This window comes from Strongylocentrotus purpuratus, unplaced genomic scaffold, assembly GCF_000002235.5.
Source record: "Strongylocentrotus purpuratus isolate Spur 01 unplaced genomic scaffold, Spur_5.0 spur5_scaffold_21, whole genome shotgun sequence".
In the NCBI taxonomy this organism is placed as follows: Eukaryota; Metazoa; Echinodermata; class Echinoidea; order Camarodonta; family Strongylocentrotidae; genus Strongylocentrotus; species Strongylocentrotus purpuratus.
In genome coordinates this window covers 28,906,274-28,931,215 of record NW_022145607.1, presented here as the reverse complement: position 1 = coordinate 28,931,215, position 24,942 = coordinate 28,906,274, and the positions used below count along the sequence as shown (strand labels likewise).

The window sequence follows — 24,942 nt, the reverse complement described above, 5'->3', positions numbered from 1 at the left end:
TCTTACGTCCTAAGGGTATGTTATCAATTACAATAATATAAAGAAACACTGGGGTATGTGCATTTATATGTTTAGAGTGTATGAATCTCGTTTTTATTAATACTAAGAGATTATATCATTAATAAACAGTAAGAAAAGAAGAGGACCTATTATTAATCCTTGTGGGACTCCAAGATATTCAACAACAACAACAAAATATGCCCCACATACTGTTGCCGGAATGATACAAAAATCTCTAAACCGCGAGAGAGCAACTCCTCGAGTTCATAATTTTGAAGCTTTTAAATCAAAATATTTTGATTTAGCGTTGTTATGTTATTGATATCAATATTATTATTCATATTATAATTATTATTATGTTTAACATTATTTTTGCTGTTTTCCTTTTTATTACAGACGACGGTCGGCCGTTTCGAGGAGACGAGCAATCCGTTTTTGAAGATATTATGAGGAACTACAACAAACACATGAGACCTGTACGGAATGACAAAGAAATGGTTGTGGTGGATTTCACGATCAAGCTCAAACAGATCGTGGACATCGTAAGTATACTTTTCTTTACATTTTATTTCTTTCCACCCTTTTCATATTTTACAGTAATTTTATAGCTGTAAGCCCACCTTCATGTTCCTTTTTTTTTTCATAGTCTAAATAATTATACAGGAGGATAAGATCACAACTACTTCTGAAAAGTCAAGTCAAGGGCCATTTCGATACCCTATCGTATGTGCTATAGAAATCATGTTCAGATTACGCAATACGTGATTGTAAGTTGTTCGCGCATTTCTAACAAGAAATGGACAAGGCTAATGATATTAAGTCTTACGTTTATTTTCCGAAAGGTTTGCGATCTTCCTGACTATAAATTCGAAATGCAGGAATCATAATTTAGGATCGCTTCATTTGGAGTGGAAATCCACGAGCAAATAGTGAAATCCATTCTCCAAAGAGTAAGTCCAAAACTACCTGGGGCTGGCGTTCACTAGAATTTAGATTATATTCAACTCAATTGACTAGTCCCAAATATGACGCCGTTAAATGAATTGTCTATTCATTGATAGAGTAGTATTTTTAAAGATATTTGTCCCTTTATAAGGGGGAATTTCATAAACCAGCTTTGCAGATGGCTTATGTGCCCCACATGGGATATGCCGTACCTCGTTTACATTTTGTGATTTAAGATAATTTCACTTTCATTCTTTGAAATATTCTTGAGCTATGGACCGGCTTTCATCCTCATGATGGTTTCGCGATATCTAAATGTATATAAAGAACATAAAGAGTGCCAAAAGTTCTGTTTGGCAGTACGAGAGGGATGGTAAATGCTCAGAGGCTAAATTGGACACCTTTTCATCTGTCGTTTATTTACCCATCTCCCTCCTCTTTCCAAGATCTTGATAGGGATTGAGGGTAGGCCTCTTCTCCAACCTCTCTTCCTCCCCTTCCCCCATCACTCTCTCTCTCTCTCTCTCTCTTTTTAGGCACTCGCCGGCATTTTTAGAGCTCTTTTTGTTTCGAATTTTTTCTGCTTATTTCACCCTTTCTGTTTCTCGTTGTCTCTCTTTTTCCAATTAATCAGATCACCCTTCTCTCTCCCACTCTCCAGATTACTTGCATTTGTTTCTCGGCCTTTGCATCAAGAATTTATTTCCCTTGATCACTTCATATTTTTGACTTTTGGTGTCTACATGTTTACACTCTCTCTCGATCATTTTTTTTTTTTTTTGGTCTCTTGGTTTCTTAATACCATGACTCCATCTCTCGCTCTCTCTCTCTCTCTCTCTCTCTCTCTCTCTCTCTCTCTTGCTCTCTTATCCCCCTCAATTGCCCGGAATCGATACGACATGCGCCCTATCATCATCGTTCCCTCGTCATGCTCGTTTGTCTTGATCCAACAAACCCATTGAGATTAGATCTCAAATTCCTTCCCCATCATCAAAACCCTCTTCTCCTGCTCATCTCTCACTTTATTCCTCTCCCTCAATCGTCCTCACTATCTCCTCTTTGATAGGGAATAAACATAAAAGAAAGAAAAAATCCGGCTAAAAGCGGCCCATCATAGATAGCTCACCTGCCGATAAGTCTTCTGCACACATTGGCAGCGAGCCGAGCTACCCAAAGGCTCGAGCACGAAATGGAGTTTGTCACAAACGATGAACGAGTGCCGATGGTTATGGCAGTGGCGGATTCAGGATATTCGGGCTAATCCGAAATTCTATAGAGAAATCCAAATATAATAAACGAACAAATAAAATCTGCATAAAAAAGTGATAAATAATAAGACGAATACCATGCATTTTTTAAATTTTAAATGTATAGGTCACAGATTCTTTCGATACTTTGGCACTTGATCTACAATTAAGGTGTGCTGGGGGAAGGGGGTGGGGTGCCTGTCCGATCAGCCCCTGGATGGTTTGGCGGATTCTTTCTATTATATCTTTCTGTCATTGTAAAGTTCAAGTTCTCTGGCTTTACGCCAAATATTTCGGTGCGCCACAAACGAGATCGATCTGAGTATGAGTGAACAGAAAGATGCTATTCATTATATTTCATCTCCTAATAAGATGATGGAACCCATTGAAAACAATCACTTTGTCATAAAAAATACTGTTTTTACCGAAAAAACCCACCCATCAAAAATGAAATGAAATGAATACATGGGACTTTAAAAAAAAAGAAGCAGTAACACACAAATAAAAACAGAAAGAACGGTAATAATGGAAATAAGGAAGTGCTAATTATGCAGAACAATGAGTGAAATTACAAATATCATGATTAACATGATTGATAGCATAAATAATATAGTTAGAGTATAGGCATGCATAAAATTGCAAAGCACTAAGATAGAGTAAAAGGCGCGAAGATCGGCTATGGAACGAAGTAAGCCTTATTCATTAGCGTCCCATCATGAACGAATTATTTAGCTAGTTCTGTATGAAATAAGCACACATCCCAAACTCTCAATTTCATGATGGTAATTTGAAAAATTTGTGAGGACTGTCACACGAAAAAGTTATGTAAGCGCTTAATTTTTCCAATTATTTGGTAATGTACTGATGTTAACAATTTCCTGGCATTTTTACAAATATATCTTTTGAATCAAATGCGAACTGCTCCAAAAAGGAAGTGTATATCAAGTCAAACTGTTTACCTCTTAATATTGATTTATCTTTCTGGGTTATCCAAACAGTATTCGATTATTTGAAATAGTCATTATGAACTTTCCAATCGTATTCCTCAATTAACTCAGTTGTCATAATTCTGATACAGTCTTATTTGATATCGCACATTCTTAGTATTATTGGAGAATAATAATGACTTCCGATAATGATCGTGTATAAACGTCTGTGTCCGCCATGCATTGCTTTCTGCATCGCTCCTGGCGCTCCGATACATTTTCCCTTCCTCCCTGGCAATACCTTGAAACTAATTTCTATTATTACTAACTTCTTGTACAAACAACGAGATGTCCCCGTTACATAAAAAATGAAATCATATCGCCCATAGACTGAATGCGGCTACATCATATTTTTTCATCATGACAAGTCATGCAATTCAGACGGCTAATATAAATCAATACAATTTCAACGAACCGTTATTATTCGGTTTGAACATGAAACGAGCATAGACGCCTGTTAAATATTCATAGTATTTTTCATATTTCTGTTTTCCCTCCAAAACGCGACCAGATTATGTACGATCACGAAACGAGATCGATTACGGGTGAGACGCTGTGAGACGCGTGTCACCGCATACGATGGAGCGAATGAAAATGTGCAGTAATTTCGGCGGGGGAACGTAACCCGGATGCAAATTAAGCTCCAGTTTTTGTTTTTAATTCTGAGGATGGAGATGAAGACGTGAAGAGGGAGGATGGGGTAATCATTCAAATTGATGATTAGGATTTTCGGTGTTTGAAGCTAAGGGACCGATTTGTCTCTTCGATCGAGGTTTGAAGGAGTAGCGGTGGGAGTTTCGTGAGGTCTTGAATATTGGTCGACGCAATCTCCAGATTTGTTTGTGCTATGGTTGTATACATTATACAAGGAGCATGTGGCGTATAGTCCTATGTGTAAAGACGCAAATTAAAACAAGAATTGTTGTTCCAATGACGGACCTTGCACACAATGCATTATTTTGATTGCGCTATTACCTCCGCTGATCAAGGTAATTTGCAGGGAATTAGTCGCACGCGTCAGTAGTTAACCCAATATAGCACTGTTCATTTCCATTCAATCTCTCCCCCCCCCCCTGAAATAATGATGACATGGCGCGCCAAATAGAGCATTAATTGATGACGCAATCTTGCGTCAGTAAATGGCGGATCTAGTGCAACCGGCATTAGCATTTCAACGGCCCCAGCCATTGTTGCAGGCAAAGTTCTACATTTTTCTGCTTGTGTTTTAATCTGTTGGTGATTTGCTGTTATCAAAACCCTATCAGCAAATCAGCAAATCTGAAGATTTTCTAAATGGATATTGTAAGATTTTCGACTTATTTGTCGGCATACTTGTACCCCTTCCATTTGAGATGTTCTTGAGACACCCCGTGAAAGGAATATCGCTTGGCGACGTAGAACCATTGAGACCTTGGGAAAAATAATTGGTGGTGTGATATTGCACATTTCCTCGAGATTTCCACACGTATGGATGCCCCTTTTCTTCTCTAAGCTGTTGCTGTCACTCAGTTTCTCTCGTTTCCCTCTGTTCAATCTCTATAATCACTTGTTTGAAATCGTCGAACGACTGTCACGTTATGAACTGTAAGAGCAGTGGCGTGGCTATTGGGGCATGGAGGTATATTATGTCCCCGACTGAATGGCGAAAGGGGGGGGGAGAGATAGGGCTCAATGGAGAAACAAAAATGCGAATTAGATATCCGATAGAGAGAGAGAGAGAGAGAGAGAGAGAGAGAGAGAGAGAGTGATAGAAGAAAGGGATAAGGGGGAGGGAACATGGACTCCACTCACAACCTACCACAATTGATGTCATTGTTTAGTGTTAGTTCTTCCAAATTGTAAGACCAGGGGCGCTCCCAATAATACCAGTGCCACCCCCCCCCCCCCCCCCCCCCCCCTCTCCTCCTCTCGCGGCTTGGATCACGCTACGCTGCAGTTTTTGAGGCAAGTGGTATTTGATGAGAGACATTGCGCCAGGCGTACTACGAAGGTGATCAGATATGTTGGCACATAAAACGTTGACAATGGGGCGGATCCAGGATTTATTTATCAGGGGTTTGGGGTGCATAAGTCCGGAAAATCTCAGAAAAGGTAACCCTCAAGAACATTTTTCTCTGTGTTTTGTGCACCCAAGGTTTGCCATATTCGGGTTTTTCCGGGTTTTTTTCTTCCTCTAGGGGCACTCATTTTGGATCCGTCACTAGAAAGAAATGATGTGACAAAAATCAATCGTAATCTGCTCTTGTTCTTCCACTTCATGGGATTCATTGTAAGCTTGTGGCCATTCTCGTTTCTTGACACATTGATTCGAGTGTTATCTCCGAGTATACGCCTTCACGAATGTCTCAATCGTCTCCACCCTTCGAGTTGCTGTTTGCAAAGACTGTTCAATCACTACACGTCACACACTGGTGCCAATTTGATAGGCATAAATTTCATGTGAATTCACAATTCGGGTGGTGAAAATGTTATACAAGTAATGCTAAGTGTATGAATATTGTTTATTTTTCTTCATAATAAGTTTCAATTTAATTAAATTACGTTTTTTTATTATACACAAGACTATGTCATTGTTGTAACTTCCAGAGCCTATGACCTACAAGCATTGCTTTCTCTTTAGGCTCCATCATATTTCTTCCCTTATTCAACTTAGTGTTATGTATCATTTTTTTTTTTTTTTTTGTATAAACGCATCCTAAAATGAGTTCAAAATGTAACATGCTATATGTAATGATGTACTATACAACATGTGAGAAATATGAAAATAAACTGAAACTGAAACTGAAACTGAAACTGAAACTTGAATGTTCAGTTCAAATCCAACCAAAATGGGTTGTGTTTCCAAATCGTAAAAAAGTTTACATCGAACAAATAGAAAAAAAATAATCTTACTGCATTATATTTAGGAGAATCTAACCCCAAAATGTAAAATATCCTCAAATTCTTATCAAAATATCGCGTGAAAATGTTTAATTTCTTCTTCCATGGATTTTTAATATCAAGATTTTGCTCTTCTCCTATAGTGATGTCGATTTTTATCGAGGTTCAAGAGCCATGCTAAGTTATTTGGGAATATCTTTGTCTCGGGTTCGTGGTAGGGCAGGTCCGGCGGGAGGTGTGTGTGTGGGGGGGGGGGGGGGGGGAGGGAGGGGGGGGTCAATATATTTTAAAACATTGTTCACTGGATGATAGTCTATATTCCATTCCTCAATAGAGGCGACTTCACACATGTATCACTGTGTTGTATCGTGCAAATAATCTATCGTTGGAAGAACCGGGTCTGAAGGCGTAGACTTATGAGATTGCAAGTGGAGTGCACTTTTACGGCCTAACGGATTGTCGAGAATACGCGGAGAGAAATCTCGACTTTTCTCTCGTGGCTTTGAAAAGGTCATTTTGTTCGAAAGTAGCAACTTCAAACGGTGGGGAGAGATAGATAAATAGATAGAACGAAATAGAGTGAACGAGAGACAAAGAGAGAAGAGGGGGAGGCCAGGAACGAGTGATTAAAAGAGTGACAGAATCGCCAACTCTTAGGTGTTATTTTTACCAGTAATGAGCAACTACAATGTCAAATGCTTTGATTTGCATTACCCCGTCGCTAGAATGCATCATGCTTACTTACACTTTAATTCAATTTAATGAATTTTACCGAAATATCACAGGTTAGCTGCTTTAATTTAAAATTTGTGTCGACTTGTTTTATAAAAAAGATTAAGTAAAGTGGAAAATCTGCTATCCTATTTAAAAATTCAAATTTAAACAACTGTATATGTAAAAGGACCGCAATGGCTCCTCGCTGCAAGCAATAAAGAAGTATATCGCTACCATAAAAAAGATTAAGTAAAGTGGAAAATCTGCTATCCTATTTAAAATTCAAATTTAAACAACTGTATATGTAAAATATCGTAAAATATCGTGAAATCTCGAGGAAGAGATGGACGTTATCTGACGATATGTTTACAGGGCGACAAATTGTCCGTCCATCTAAAGACAAAACAATTACTCATTTCATGCGTGTCGCTAACAAGCAGTAATAGCTAAAGAGCTGCCCCTCAGCGGAAGCACATCAACTATTCGTGCTTTCTGTCCATTGGCTTCTTTTCCATGAAAAAAACAACGCCTTTCTGTTTTAACCTCGAGTTAAATGTTGAGGCTACCCTCCAACTGACATTAACCTTCAGATCACGTGACATGCATTAAACCCTTGGGCGCTAAAAAGCGATACGACGAGTGTGTCCTGAATAATGTTTTTGTTACCGGGGGTTACATGAGTTAATCACAAGGCGTCATAATTACGCAGATCACGGCGACGCATTATGTTGCCCGTGACAATGAATGGTTTCCTTGGAATATGATGCTCGGATGTGTCTATGATCATGATAAATATCTATATGCCTGTTCGTTGTTCATGAAGGAATGTGTATGTATACTTTGCAGTCTGCTTGATTTTTTATTAATTCAGTGTCAGTATTTTCTTTATCCGACGCCCAGTTTATGTGAAATCTTTCATTTTAATTATAATTTTCATCATCATTATCCGTATTATTATTATCATTATCATTATTATTTTTATTTGCATTATTATTATCATAATTATTAATATGATTATTATTTATCATCATCATCATCATAGTCATCAGCCTCACCATCGTTATTATCATTATAATGTTGTTGTTGTTGTTGTTCTTTCATTGTGGGGGGGGGGCAGAAATGATATATATAGAATCAAATATTGCGTCTAAAATAATATTGGTTTCTCATTTCTTATCTTTCTTCTGTCTACACTAACTATACATCTACTTGTTCGTGGGGGGGGGGGGGGATTTCGCGAATCCAAACATGTAGGCCTATTAAAACATTTCACTTCCAAACATCGATGGATAAAGACTCTCGATATTACTTTGAATTGCTTGTGCATGAAACATGAAATCAAATTAAAAACGACGCTGTCTCTTCATACACACCTTCTGGCAGCCACACTTCAACGTTTCGTGCTTCCAATCTGTGTAAATAATGAGAGTAATGTATTTTGTGGATGTCAATATGACTTTCCATATTACCCATAGGTGTACAGAAGCCAATCGGTTCATGGGATAAAGATGCGTGTCTCAGCCGCCGAAATCGGGTCTAACAAAAGCAAATAAGGGGATCTCCACCAGCTCGGCATGCAGCGGCGACGCGGTGCCCTTATTTCTATTTTCTTCCGTTATCGTCATCCAAGAAGAGTAAAGAAAAGCTCTCTTGTCTTTCAAGATCTTAGAGGGTCTGGCTTTGGAGTAAATTGGAAAGGGTAGACTGACAAGTCGCTGTGGATGATGGAACGGGAGAGGGGAGAGAAAACATTCGAATGCACTTTGAGGAAAAAGAGAAACAAGAAGGGGAGGCTTGTTATGTTACAACGGATGTTTCTTCAGAGCCTTTCGGGGGTACTTATATTTCTGAAGTATTGCCAGGTTCGGAACTCCGAACAAAAATGGAGTTAATTATCATTTTGAAGTAAGAACATTTTTGACGTTTTAAACCCTTTATTTCATTTTCGGAATTACGAACGTTCTGAATATTGAGCCTTCGTTATTAAAAGGGAACCATCAGGAATGAAAACCCTATGTCATTTTTTGGAATTACTAACCTTCGTAGCAATCGGTTATTTGATACAGGAACACAATTAATGGGTTTTGAATCTGAAACCTTTGATGACATAAAATGTTTTTTTATGTTAGCAAATACACACACTTGGTTTCCTGCAAATACATGTCATCCAAATACACTAGTATGGCGTAAATCGGTAATAACAGACTCCTAAAAGCAAAAAATAGTGATAATAACATAGCATGCGCATAAATGGTCGTTATTGTATTTGCTTACATTTAATGATAAACATACGAAGCCTCTCAGCTGCCTAGCCTGGATGTGGCGCAATTTTTCCTCTGCAAGCAGACGATCAAAGTGACACCAAATTGTGCTCCAAAGAGTCTTAATCCCCATAGGGCGTATGGATTACGCGTTGCCTGGCAACGAACCGACGAGATACCCATAGAAAGTCACCGTACGGCCGGTATTATTTACAAATTGATGCAGCACGGCAGCTATTTGGCAGGAACTGCATTCTACGGGCACACAATCATGGCGGAAAGAGACAAAATTCTATCCGAGGTGCATGTCACCGGGAAATATATTCTGGAAAAGGCATTGCATTATTCATTTTTTGGTCAAGAAGATCATTCGATAATTACCGCTCTTCTTTATTTACAGGAACTGAACAATAAAACATGACTTTAAAGCATTGGGGAATGTTTGAACAATTCATCAAATTTCCTCAACTATAGAATACATTTACATGTTGAAGTGCATTTATCCAGCACAGCATGAAAGCTAGGAATAATCGCAGGGGATCCTAATGATGAAAGTTGTAAGATTGTTTGGTCCCGGTAGTCACATTTGGGACATTGGCTCAACAAAAAATGTAAAAGACCTATTGCTCATGAGGCGTTATCTCATGACGTAGGACTGCGTCAACAACCTGTATAAACTTTAATGCGCCGTGTGAGGCAAACCTAGGTTTATGTGCGTCATATGACGCGTTCTGACGCGTTTCAGACCAAGATTTGTAAAAGTAAAATGCAATTTAAGATGTGAATGCAAAAGTAAATGCAAATGAACAGCGCAATTTATAATTCCGTTGCATATACTGACACATGCACTAAATTGGTTTGATTAGCGCAACTAAAATGGCGCCTAATTGTGTGTTTTAAACACCGTGATAATAATTATGTCTGATCGTCATAGATATAATTATAGAAATCATAATTACACACGTCGGGTACAGCTGTCATTATACGAACTTGTCACAAAAACACACGTAAAGTAACCACACAAAAAACGGCAGTAGCGGAAATAGGGAACAAAATTGTCCTCGTGAAAGTTATGAGAATGCAGCCCAGAGTAGCATCGATATGCACATTTCGAAGGAGGAAGCAGGATTGTTTGTTCCGTTTGTGGAATCTTGAGGGAGATCAACGAGTCATCGAAGACGTGAATGCTGGGAATCGTTTTCACAAGGATATTGTATAATTAGACGTCCTTGAGGCACACGCAGAGGGACATCGAGAATGCAAAAGCTTCGAAATTTGGAAGGTGACGATAATAATAATAATAATAACTATTTCTTATATGGCGCTTTTTTCAGGAGGGCCATATCAAAGCGCCTTACAGATATATATATACTATTACCCCGGTCATCGGATTCAATGAATATTAGTTAGTGATGATGATGATTATGATGGACACGGTGGGAAATATAGCAGTTAAATTGGCAGATTCGAGAGGGGGGCTATAGTATTGACTCCTTTGCCCTGTGTTTGTTAAATTAGGTCTTTATCAAAGTATATCAATTCAGTGAAATATTACCAATCTGTCTAAATGTTAAATGTTCAATAACACTGAACTAATGTAATGTTTTAATCTATATACTGTGATTTCCATGATGATTGGTGTGCATTTCTTTTGAATTTGCCTGACTGGACATTCACATATTTATATGTTAGTATCTTATTTGAATCAGGTAATAAATACATGTATGCTCTGAGATAATAACGCTGCGATTTCTAGCAAGGCTAAATGTAATACTCCACTCCCTATGGATAGCTTATGATATTCGAATCAAATCAGACCGCATTAGTGATCCGACATTTTGCTCCCGCGAGAATCGCTCCAAGCTTCATTTCATCAAGAGTATAGGGTTAGGGTTGCAATTGGGTGAAGGTTAGGCTTTCATGAGCCCGGCGGACACTCCGCGATCAGAATGCGATCCGATTCTTGAAGAAATGGCAATTTTTATTAGTCATGGAAATCTAAACAACGAACGTTTTGCTTATTTAGACTGTGAATAAAGAAAAGAATACTAACAACTCGAATTTTAGTGCCGTTATGCTTTCTAGTAATAAAAAATGCCAAATCAGCTTCAAATCGTAAACAATCGTAATACTGGTCTGACGTCACTACGATTCGGGGCCGATTTAGCTTTTCCCTCTTCAAGGAAGCTTGAAATCCCCAACAATTTTAGATTTCATTAATTACGTGGCTAATCAGATCCTCGATCATTAAGATTTAAATTGCTTGAATGTTCACATAAAATACTGTTTTGAATTCTTTTAAAATTGGAACGCAGTCAGGACGTGTAGTGTGCACTGGGTGTGTGAGTGATTGGCTTTTAGAGACGTGTGTATTAAATCAGATATTTATTTTTATCGAAATATATTTAATCAGGATAACAAGAATCAGATATACATTGTAGATACAAAATACGTTTTACATCCTGGTCCCGAACATAAAAAATGTAATACACGGAAATATAAATATTGAAAATCACCAAAGGTCGCAAGCAAAGGTAAAAACGGTATAAAACTAAAATATAAGAATAATACGCATTAGAATTAGTAAAAAGCACACACAAATCAAACGAGAATGTAATATGATTATTTACATCTGGGGACCGACCTTTAACGTCACCATCCGAAAGACGTGACTCACTTTCGAACCGAGGCCGACGGAGTCAGTTTGTAGGCGAAGACAGAGTTTACCAGGTGAATATGCCGCTAGACCAACTCACTGGGACTTAGGCTTCGTTTTAGTTACTAGAGTTGAGGATAGGAATTCGGAAAGTGTGAATTAAGTGTCGTGCAACCGCGTCGGAATCGCGGGGAAATCCCCACGCGACAGGTAACCCAGGAAAGGTCTATGTACTCGACAGCTAGGTGATGAATATTGATGATATGTCATTTCATGATGACCTCTTTATATGTTTGTTGAGGAGTAGAAGATCGTAGTGGGACCACCGCAACCGCATGCATAATGCTCGGGAAACATTGCCATTGGGTACAGAGCTTGGGTGCGAGCTGGATGAGCGCAGGTGGTATGAGGGGAAAATATTACAGAAGATGAATAAAGACAAGCAAGATCTCAGAGGAGAAATGGGGAGAAGAAGTGGAAGAACATGCTGCCAATTTCTGATGACCTATTTTAAAGTGATGTGTTTGTTGTTGAGTAGATCTTATGGGGATCATCGCAACCGCGTGGTTCAGAACATCGGGTTCAGAGTTGTGGTGCCCTCTGGATGAGCGCAGGTGGTATGAAGGTAAAATGTTGCAGAAGATGACGAAGAATAAGCAATATCATTTAGCAAAAAACAGCAATTATCACTCTGATTAGAAAAAAGGGAAAGGATGAACGGTACCTGGAAAATTGGAGACCAATATCACTACTCAATGCTGATATTAAAATTGCATCGAAAGTTTTTGCTACCCGTTTCGTGAAATTCTACCAAGGTTAATAAAAGCATGTCAGACAGGTTTCATAAAAGTTCGTTACATGGGCGAATCAATTCTAACTATTTTAGATACTATGTTCTATATACAAAGACAATTTCATTCCAGGGGGGTGTGTCACAAAGATCCTAAGTTGAACTTATCTCTAAGTTGGACTTAAAATTTATGGGAAGCCATTAGCATCCTTGAAAACATTTTGTAATTTTGTTTTAGAATGCATAAAATGTTGATTCAAATCATTCATATTTTCTATTATCATGGGAGAGTTCATGTTCTTGATGTGGAATTGATGAAAAGTCTAAAATACTCCAATTTTTGCTTTTGAATATATTTCATTTTAAGGCTCCAATGGCTGTCCATACTTTTTAAGTCCAACTTAGTGTTAAGTTCTACTTAGGATCTTTGTGAAACACTCCCCAGGTCTTCTTTTATTCTTAGACTATCAAAAGGAATTTCATTCACTGGAGTGAGATTTTATTTTAAATATTCTTGATAAATTTGGTGTTGGCCAGAAGTGTATTTAGTCATTTTACACAAATATTCGCAATTTTATTTGTAGCAAGGACATTCATCAGGATATTTTGAATTACAAAGAGGTGTCCGACAGGGAGACCCCTCGTCGCCTTATTTATTTATACTCTGTTTTGAATCACTTGCATGTCAGATCAGACAAATAGATTATTTTAAAGGTTTACTTGTACGTGATTATATGATTAAATTAACTCAATATGCAGATGACACGACATTGATTTTAGCGGACAAAGTGCCAGCAGAAGTGGCCTTGTCATTTATTGATGAGTTTTCTTTTTCCGGTTTAAATAAGTAACATAATATATCAAAAAATACTCTCGTACATTTTAAACCAAAATAAATCGACATTATCAGCTGGTATAAAAGCACATAAGTTAATAGAGGATCAGACTAAGAGAGGGAGAGAGAAAGAGGAAGATATTGAAAGGGAGGGGGAAAGATGGAAGATAGAGAAAGAGGGACAGAGAGAGAGAGAGAGAGAGAGAGGTGAGGGAAGAAAGAAAGGATTGAATATGAGCACGTGAGAGGAGGATATCTCAAGCAGTGATAATGATAGCAAGAGTAAAAGAGGGATGTTGAAAATAAAGGGAAATGGAAAGAAAGAAAATGAAGGGAAAAAAAAAAAAGGAATAACTAAATAGAAGAAAAAGTACCATAAGGGAAAAACTAAGGCAGAAAGAGGAATCGGAGCGAATGAATTAGGAGCAGAGGAGATAATAGGAGCAGTAGGGAGGAAGCAGGATGATATAATGAGGAGAAGGATATATCACTTTATGTATTTGAATCGTGATGACATTCAACTTATATGTTTATCATTAAATATTGCCCGAACATTGTATAATATTCGGTGTTGTAAATAAACGCGTGTCTATGTTTGCAAACAAAATACAAACACGTACAAGTGTATGCAGGAGCTTTGATATGTTGAATATCTTTGAATTCAATTTGTATATCTCGATAAGGTTCAGATCCACTTTTATTTCATACAGTACGTGCATTATTACCGCAAAATGATACAACTACAACTTCAGTACCTATTGTGAGTAATAATCGTGATAGTGAGTAAAAAACGAATGCCTAAAATACGATTATTTTTCTGATATTTTGTCCCCCTCCTGAATCCTCGTTTAGATATGACGCTGCACAACCGCAACATTTTTTTCTTTATTTTGTTAAAGTGTAACACGATTCACATTCCTTTAGTTATAACACTGAGCTCAGTGGATACGCGCACGTCCTTTACTGCGCGCAGTTGCCATTCATTCACACATAAAATAAAAGACCTCAGGGCTCTGTTTCATAAAACTTGATATCAATAACAAGTTACAAGCTACTGTTATAAGCTACTGAAATCCTGGCATCTGATTGGCTGAGAGCAAATTTGTCATAGAAATTTAGCAGTTGTTATAGATAACAAGTTTTATGAAACAGGGCCCTGTTTTTGCGGCGGTTGACCGCGCCACACCTGAACGAGCATCACACTCACCCATTTACCGCCTTGTAATTCTCCCATTCCTATTTTATCTTCAACAGGATGAACGTGACCAAATGTTGAAGCTGAATATTCAAATAAATCAGGTAGGTATATAAATGATGATGATGAAGATGATGTTGATAATGATGATACCCCTGCAACTACTGCTACTGCTACTATACTACTCGTAGATTTGTTGATTAGTGATTGACTCTTTCGACCCCTTTTCGGGGTATAAGAGTACAATCAAACTCGTAAACCTATCAAGTTATACATTTAATATAAATTTAGAATAAATAATTTGTGTATAATCTAAAAATATGACAAATTACTAACAATCATAATATTACAAGTTAAAAGTTTTTTAAAGACTTCAAACTATTATTGTACGCAGATGACAGCGTACTACTCTATTCAAATCCTGATCCTAAATATATTGAGGAAAAGCTCAGTGAACAGCTGTCTACGTGTGTCGATTGGATGACTGATAATAAGCTTTCTTTACACTTGGGAAAAACAGAAAGCATTTTATTTTGTTCTAAAAGTAGTTCTAAAAAGTCATTTGAATTCAAAGTGACACACAATAATCAAGCAATCAAGAGAAAAGAGTCTGTGAAGTATTTAGGCATTGAGTTGGCTAGCGCAATTTCATTTTCATCTTTAGTAGAATCAGTTGTAAAAAAAGCAAATTCTCGTCTGAAATTTTTGTACAGATATCAAAGTTGTATGGATTTAAAAGCAAGACGTACACTCTGTTTTGCTCTTATTCAATGTTTATTTGACTATGCTAACCCTGCATGGTATAGTAACATAAACAAGTCAGATCAAAAGAAGTTGAAGATTATACAGAACAAAATGGTGAGATTTATCAACTGTTCTGGTCCAAGAACTCATGTTGGCTACAGCGAACTTTCTAAAGCTGGTTTTCTTGAAGTCGACCAAAGATCAAAACAACTCGTATTGCATCATGTGCATAAAATATACCATACTAGGTCGAATCATTATATTCGATCCAACTTCGATCTTGTTACTGACGTACATGATTATAATACAAGAAATAGACGATTCAACTTTAACTTACCTGAAAGAGTAGGTAGTATTGGAAATTCGTTTTATTACAATGCCATAAAACATTGGAATTCCCTTCCCAATGGTGTAAAAGAAATAGGAAACTATGATCATTTTAAGAGGAAATTAAAGGAATACCTAATACTTGACAGTCAGAGAAGAGAAGTGAATGACATGTTATATGATTGAAATTTTTATTCTTCTGTCGGTTCATACTTTTTCATGTTGTATATACTTATGTTTTCGTACGTTATAGAATTTCTACAAATTCATCATTATTTTCCTCTTCTTCCTTCTCCTCTTTTTCTTCTTCCCCTTCTTCTTTTTCTTCTTGTACTTAATATCATTTCTATCATCAGTTTAAATGTTGTTATTATTATCTTTAATAAGTAGTTCTTTTAATTTTCTTATCTGTCTGTAAATATTACTATTTTAACTTATTAATTTTATACATGTCTGTAAGGGACCCCACTGGAAATAAGCTCTCGAGCTTTCGTGGGTTATCCTGTTCAAGCTGACTTTTTTTGATCTGTTATTATTGTATATTGTTGTATGTTGGAAGCTTGTCGAATAAAAATCAATCATCATTGTTATAAACATAAAAAAGTGATGGGAAACTACATATAGAACATATTTACAAGTCAAGCTGTGAAGGTGGCTTAACTCCTCTACTACTACTTGATATTACTTTTTTTATATACATTTAAAAAAGGAATCATTTATCTCCTTGTACATTAGATGACTTTGTTCCCCCTAATTTAGGAATGAAAGGTGGACTGGTTGAATTAATGACTTTGTTTAATACTTTTAGAAGTAAGCTTTACTACGTCACATTCTTAAGAAACTTATATCGAGACAAATCAATTTTACATAAACTTAAATACTATTACAAATCCTGGTAAGGGTATGAATAATTTGGTTAACTGTACCTACATATCTGTGTTTGAGTCAAGAGCTCTTTCGTAAGTGTGAGAAAAATGCTGAATAAGTGTTACGATTAATTTAATGAGTTGCTTTATATGAAAAGGATTGACTGGCCATTCGCATTCCTTGAACACTTGACTGTCCAACAAAATGACGTTTTAGATACATACAAATGGGCAAATGAAAATATAATGGAATTCATCCCAATTATCTTGAATAAAACAAAGAGAAAATTGGAAATCTTCAGTTTAATCAATAATTAAGCCTGCTTCTATTTACAATTTACTATTAAATAGTGTTATCCAAACCTGAATCTGTGTAATGTAATAACATATTTATCATTAAGTGGTATTAGTAATACCACTATTAATAATGATGATGATAATAATAATATTTCTTCATGGTATTAAACTTCGTAAAAGTTTAACACAAAGTTATAAATATTTAACGCAGAAGTGCCACCTTTCCATAGTGAGAAAACAATTACAACAATAATTTCCCCTTAATAACTGTTATATAATCAAATGGATTCTCTACAACTTGAATTAAGTTAAACAAATTTGGCGAAAAAACATTATTCCGACAGCGTTATATCTTGCGCCAATTGAGCCTTATTGAAAAGTGTTTGTGTCTTATGTACCTTATGAATTCAAAACCCTCTTTAATTTTTTGTTGGTGTCCTTTGTTAGAGTTGGACTGACCAGCTACTCCAATGGGACCCGGCAGACTATCGAGGAACCTCTGAGCTACGGTTTCCCGCCACGCAAATCTGGAGGCCCGACACCACCCTCTACAATACGTAAGTCTACCCAATGCCTTTTATTTAATGGCGTAGAATACGAGGTGGGAACGGGGCGGCATCCCCCTAACCTCATAGAGTGGCGAAAAAAGAAGAGATAAGAAAAGGTGGATGGAGATGGTAATACCCGATCCTGCACCCTTTCCCTTAGTCCAAAATCTGGCTGATTTAATTTTGATCTACACCACACCAACGCAATGCGACCTCCCGTACTCACTCGCTGGCAGCCGGAGATGGCGTGATCCTTAAATTAGGAAGCCTGGTTGTTGTTAGGCTGGGCCATTGATTGATAGGGATGGTGACTGGTGAGCGTATGAGTTCGTTGATAACGCCATCTTCGGCAGCCTGTATCAAGTGTAGAGAATATAAATAACCGACCAGATTCTGGACTACCTTTTCCTAAGCGGTGGGTTTGTTAATTCGCATTTAATTCTAGGTGTAAGACTGGTCCCCCGGGCCCCCATGATGCAAGTGTACCGATCTATGGTGGGCCCCACATCCCGCCATAGCTCATATCACCCCTCACCATGCTTACAGTGCAAAGTGAGTCTCAAGTGTTAGGTACCTCTTAAAAGTACTATGTTTCATTTGCAGGCCAAACAAATGAAAAGGTTGAATTCCAACGGCACTTGAAAGACAATACTAATTTAGAACTTCCCTCAAACGAATGGCCTTGGAAATGGCTTGTAGTGGGAAAATAACGACCACTAGTTGTCAAATCGACTTAAGTGATTGCAATCACCTGAGTAATAGTCTGATTTTCAGACCCTTTTATCAAATGGTCGTACGCTTTGTGCGGTACAAAGATTTAATCAGTTTAATTTGGGCGATTACAAGTAGTGAGTTATTGATGTAGACAAATGCTCATTCTCCTGTTACAGCTCATTTTATGTATGTTATTACCAGAGGAAAACAGATGTCAGTCAGTCAGTCACTCAATAGTGTCTGACAGTGAAGTCTAGAAGTTAAACGGGTTTCCTTGCATAATTTGAATACTAGGACACTGTTTAAATTTCACAGATAGCACATACATGACATATTCATAATTCCTGCAAAGTTCTACAGAATTTGATGTTGGCTGCAAAAGGGAAATAGTATCTTTCACTTCCATGACAGGAAAAGGAGATAAGGGAATATTGATATTTAAAACTTTTTGTTTGCTCCACAGTACAATTTTTAGTCAGTATTTGCTTCCTCATACACACAAACGAATGAAATATCAATCAAAGAATATAGCAACGAATACTGATATATTAAAGGTTTTTATCTTGCACTTATCAGAATAAATCGCGAGAACAGTGAGTGAAAGACGAAAAGCTTTAGTTTATCTGTATTCGCTGATCTTAAAACATACTGGTAAAAAATTACACAATGCAAGAAGTATATGTATATTATTACCTATTTACATACTACTTCGAGTGAGGGAAGTTATCATTATTTTGGATAAGGCCCGATCCCACTGCACTTACGGATGCAAAGAGGATGTAAAACGTAAACAAATCTTGCCATCCGTTAGAAAACGCTATGCATCCGTTGTGTACTCATTGCATACGTGTTTCATACGCTCTATCCATCGAGCATCCGTCCATTGTGATTTCATCCGCGCAAAAAGTTTTGAGCTGCACAAAACTTTTAGAACGGATGAACTTCCGCCGTGTACGATGTAAATCCGCGACAAATACGAGCAACAAACGTTATATGTCCGTTATAAACGTCCGTGGTATCCTCTCTGCATCCTCTGGGCATCCTCGCAACTCACATCCGCTGCAGCTGAAAACGGAAAGAGGGAGGAAAGATAAGGTACATGGAACGTCTATACAACGTTAGTAGCACGGAATTAGAAAGGATGTAAGCGTATGCATCTCGTATATAAAGTATTCAAAGCTGTCATCCACTTCCATCCGCTAGGCTTCCGATGAACATCCATTTAACATCCCAGCTACATACTACCCACGTCCGTTATTTTCCGTTCTGTTTTCGCAAATTTTCTGAAGCGGATAAAAAAGGATTGAGCCACCTCCGAAATTGTGCTCGTCCGCTGTGTCCTTTATGCATACGTTTTGTGTCCATCGGCCGGTGGGACCGGGCCATTAATGACAACTGTAGTCAGGCAATTAAAATATATCGAGAGAATGGGCATCTTTGTATTCGTTTAGTTATTACATAGTAAACAATAGAATATGAAACATAAACCCATATATGAGTTTATGTGGGACAGATAGGTATACACACCACCAGTAATGTTAATATAGAGTGTGAGATGGATAACAGTGATACTTTGATAAAATACAACTTCTTGTAACAAGCAAAAGCGAGCACGTCTGGCGAGAGGGAACTTGACCAAGTAACACCAAGTTCGTCCTAACGTTAGATTATGTGCATTGAACTCAACTCTTTCCTTCAGGTTCAAACCATCAAATTCATAGAGCTACATACACCCTGTCCTGCTCATCCACGGCAGCAAACAGGTTGACACGGTCTAGAGCTTGTAGAGACTTACCAGCATTCCCATTCCTGTCGTTGACCGTCACTACGCTTGGATAGGGGTTATTACACGAACTCGTGACGATCAAACCCGACCTGGCAGCAGATACCTGGCTGGTCACGTTGTGTTTTGTTGGAACAATGTGTTTGAGAGTGGATCCAGTCGGGTCATAGATATAGGCTCTCTTCTCTTTGTTAGCGATGAGGATTTCATCTGATGGACTTCTGTTTAGTCTGAGAGAATATCCATTGTCTTTCGTGTAGATGGTTGATTTCCATGATCCATTGGGGGAATATATTATGTATGCGTTAGAGGCAACAGTCGACATGCATAATGACCCGTCTTGTTGAAACACAAGATCACAACACTTCATGTTACTTGGTATGTTTGCATACTGCTCCCGTTTACCAGCTGAATCAACGATGTCTATACCATGCTTACTACTATATCCGAAAGCTACACTATCATCAGAGTAGCGAGTCATTCCACACATGTATTCCTGTAGATCTACACACTGAATGACTTGCAACTTGGGATCTGATTCTGAGATGCGCCCGAGGTCCAGCCGAGTAGCATCTGCAGGCTTGAACCTCTTCTCCTGTGCTTTATTCATAATGGCTGCCGCAGAAGTGTGATCAGTAGCCTCCTTCAGCATGGCATCCAACTCCTCAGAGCAAGGTATGAGCAGACAGACTGTCTGTCTCAAGACGACCCAGTCTGTCATTAGATACCCGTGTTATTGAACTACAAATACTTTTAATCCTCTGACGATCCTTGAATTTCAAGGCGTCTAGGTCGTCATGAAAGCTTCGATTTACTGCATAAATTTGCTCTATGAGATTTTGATGATTTTCTTCAAGCTCTTTGGCCTTGATGCTGTAGGCTTTACTTACATCGTCCAGTAGTTTCTGCACGGCTGTGTATACTTCGTGGCGTTGTACTTCTACATTCTGAATGTTCTTCTCCAGTTCTGATTTCTTAGCGGCACAACGCTGGACAAGGTCGTTCACCTAAACGAAACGAATAACAGACAAGTGAAAAGAACGTTTTTGTAGAAAGAGATGTTACAAATTACATGGGGCTAGTTTGAAATTAAAATACCAGATTTTGGGCGCTCCTGATATTTCACAAATGTTAGAACCTCGACGCGATTTAACTTAATTTGTGTTTGTTGTTGCAATACAGAGGGTAAAAAAACCTCCCTCTATTCGTAAAGTTTAACACATGCCCACCCCTTCCCGCGGTTTCGAGAACCTTTTGGTACATGGCTTGTTTAGTACAAGAAACACTGCATCAAATGTACTTCGAAACAGTGTGGCGATTGACTGAGATAACTTTGAGTTTGGAAGGTTTAAATTTGTATTTTATAGCCAAAGAAGATTAATATGTATCAACCCAAGCTATGGCACGTAATTTACTTGAGTTTTTCTTTCTCTTAGTAGGGGCCCCAGTTGAAGGGGGTCAACACTCATTACTGCAATCACGAATAGTCAGATCAAGACATGTTGCATATTTGTATCTTTATAAATCAAGGAACCAAAATTGTGTCTTGTAAAGGGAAAAATGAAGCCGCCCATTTGATAGAGGGAAATATGTGCTTCCACGCTTTGAAGCTTTAGTAAGAAAGTTTGCATTTATGAATATGCGATGAAAGGAAATGAAGCGACCGGGAGAGAATGGTTACACCCCAATATTAATGATATCCTAAGTTTGTGTATGGTAAGGGAGACGGAAAACCTGTATTGTCCTCTTTCTTTTGTAAAGAGTTTTGGACTTGTGAGTGGGAGGAGGCAGAAACGATTTTGCCTCCCCCACTCCCCCCCCCCCCCGATAGAGGGAAACATCTGTCCTAAAACATGTAAGCCATAGTAGCTGAACACACTTACCTTAAGACGTAACTCCTGCTCGAAGTCGGCCTGATTCTTGATGTTGTTTTGATGACCGACGATCACGCACTTGTGACATACATGGACCTTACAATCCTCACAAAACATATATTTGTTCTCTTGTTTGTGGATGCTGCACTTCTCGGATAGATGACCAATACTGACCTTCCCGTTGATGATATCCTGCATGGATACAATCTCGTGATCTTCAAAGACTGTGAGATGTTGATGACAATCCAGACACTTGTCACAAATGAAGTTGTTGCATGTACAGCAGAATGAGACAGCATCTTGATGAAACTTGCAAGTAGTGCATTCTGGACGCATCTCAAGGACAGCGTTCATCCCTCCACACTTGGCGTGATAATTGTCTACAAGTTCGTTGACACTCACATTGGTGAGGAAATCATCGACACGATTCGCAGACAACTTGGTGGTCTTCCTGCAAAGAGGACAAACCATGTGATCAAGGTCCTGGTGGGATAGGTCATAGTTCTTGAGACATTTCCGACAGAAGGTGTGTCCGCATGAAGTCAGGATGGTTGCCTCATCAAAAATATCAAGACATAGTGGACACGTCAGGTTGTGAGAAGAGCTTGGGGCTTCCTCTTTCTCAGACTTTTCAGCCATGGTACAAATATCGGCTTTCTTGCTAACTACAAACACGAGCTCATTCTACGCCTATATCCATTGACGTCCAATAAAACTTAACAGTGTGATCACCTGATGTATACAAGGAGCCAAAAGTCAGTCCATGCAAGCTCAAACTATATGCAGTGACGTAGTAGCTTTTTACCAATATCCAGAGTCTACGCAATAAGTGCGTCCTAACTGCATGCAGTTCTGTACCTAGTTATCACGTTGATTGAACTATGAGGTGCACTTTGATCAAAAGTATTAATTCTCTTTTCAAATGTGTACCTGAATACAAATAATATATAATATAATACTAAAGTCACACTTGAGTAGATCTTCTGTGAATATAGTGCGTTTTGTGCATCCTATGAATTAGAAGCGAGTTTTCCCACAGAGAGCGCGCGCAGCGTATAAGCACCTTTGAACTTAATGGCGGTATAATGTTTGTTTCTATAGAGGGCGACCTATTCAGACTTTCAGTGGTGGCTATAGTATTGTTTGAGGTCCATGTACTCTAGTAGAATCCTCGATAATAGGGCCATTTTTGTTCTTCATTCCTATGTTTGGAAGGGTAAAGGACAGGGACTACACTTATATTTTACCCCCTCTCATCTCCTTCCTCTTCTCTCTTTCTAAATATATTTCTCAGTCAATAATTCAAATTCTGTCGTTAAGATCGCTACGAGCTTACAACCTTCCTTACAATGTATACCTTGCATGAACAAAATATTTCACGTCTTCCTTTCTTATATATAAAATCTCAAGACATAGGCTATAACCATGATAAGGTGAATCATGTTAGTCTCAAGAGCTGATTATATGAAAATAATATCAAATTGAACGTTACTATATAGCCTGTACAGAAATAGGATTTATTTGAAATAATCATGCATGGACCCTACAACAAAGGTCTATAAAATAACAATTTTTTTCTCGCATCACCATTCCGTCGAATATATATACTTTTTGTTTAGTTTTGTTCTCTTTCTCTATGTCGCTGTACCTCACACACACACACACACACACAACACACACTCTCTCTCTCTCTCTCTCTCACACACACACACACACACACACGCATACACATTCGACCTCGTGCTCTCACCCCCCCCCCCCCACAATCTCTCTCTCTTTCTCTCTTTCTCTCTTTCTCTACCTCTGTCCCTCTGCCTGTCTGTCTGTCTGTCTCACTCACTCTCTCGTTCTCTCTTTCTGTCTCCATTGCTTCATCTCTCTCTCTCTCTCTCTCTCTCTCCCCTATAAACACAGAAATATTACAAACGTCGATGACATGTGCAATTCCCTCAAGGTATTTCCTGTTTTCACCTCAGTAACACAAAGAAAATTTCAGGCAATCGTTTTCATAATCTAAAAAATATGCTGCTAATGTTATTTTAATTTGGTTACACTTGTAGTAATTGCTAAGGGATACCTTTTTATTTTTTTTTTTTTTTTTTTTTACAGAAGGCGATATCAGCGAGTACAATTTATGTGATACAAATATATCCATTGTCAATTATTAATAACAAGTACTTGCAAAACAAATAAGGTACATGCACATGCAATGGATGCTCCCTTTTATACAGCGTATACATGCTTTCTATTTATAATTTAAAAAGAGACACAAATTTAGAGGAAAATTCAAAATATGAAATCTGAGACATGTGTTAAAAGTACTCTAAAAAATACTTTGTACAAACAATTATAAAGGCCAGTGTCTTAAACATGATTTCATGGGACAACTCCTCTGTAATACTTACACCTTTTCAGTTTATTTTAAGCAGCGTTTACGGTGCTGTAAATCAATTTATGATTGTGGGTTTCCGTTTTTGATATCGAGGATCCAAATCGCATTTACCTAAAGAACATGCTTGTCCTTACGTCAATTGTACACAAACTATCCCGTTTACCATGGATTGTTTTGTTTTTCTCTTTAAACTAAAAGAAAAAAAGATCTGTTCCTGACGTGTTCTCAATGTTTCCTTCAATAGCCAAGTACCTCACGTGAAATGTAATTAAATCACGTGATACGTAATACACTCGCTTTATTTGTTTACGTAGAGCTCACGTGACAAACGGGTTAAGTCACGTGATACTCGATACACTCGACCATCGCTGCCCTACAATTCGAGTCATTTCTCTTCCCGTGTAATTAAAGTCACTGAGTAGTCGGCTCTCATGGGGAATTCGACACCGTTCGGGTGTTTACCCAATAACAGGTGTTGTCCATCACCAGGGTTAGCCTTGAGTTTTATGACCATTGGACCTTATGTAATGCTATGATTTGCCCGAAGACTCTCGAGCTCTCCGAGAGATTAGGGGGTAATTCTTGACTGGACTATGGGTTTGCTGTGTGCAAATTTGTACCCCCATTAATGGTATTTCCACCAAGTCTGGTGTCAGCGAATTATGGCCTTCTGCACATGAAAACTGGCGATCCAATCCCTTTAAGAGAAATGGTCGTTTGGGACAGTCTGACGTTTACAACCAAAAGTGATTCCTTTTGTCGGCCTCATTACTACAAGGTCATGAGATCTAGCTGCATTGTTTAAAGGAGGAGATTTGTATATAGTTGAATCCGACATAACAATCGGATTATAAGTTTAGTTTATAGAAGGTCGACCACGAGGGGCGG

The 24,942-nt window shown here is 38.1% G+C and overlaps 1 protein-coding gene across 1 annotated transcript; it reads left to right on the top strand.

The window, feature by feature from the left end:
• The first annotated feature begins 398 nt into the window (after positions 1 to 398).
• LOC100891809 (neuronal acetylcholine receptor subunit alpha-7) lies at positions 399 to 17,661 on the top strand. Its single transcript, XM_030994434.1, has 3 exons — positions 399 to 542; positions 14,569 to 14,613; positions 17,191 to 17,661. The coding sequence occupies exons 1-3, from the start codon at positions 447 to 449 to the stop codon at positions 17,302 to 17,304; spliced, it is 255 nt and encodes an 84-aa protein (XP_030850294.1). The 5' UTR covers positions 399 to 446; the 3' UTR covers positions 17,305 to 17,661.
• The last annotated feature ends 7,281 nt before the right edge of the window (positions 17,662 to 24,942 follow it).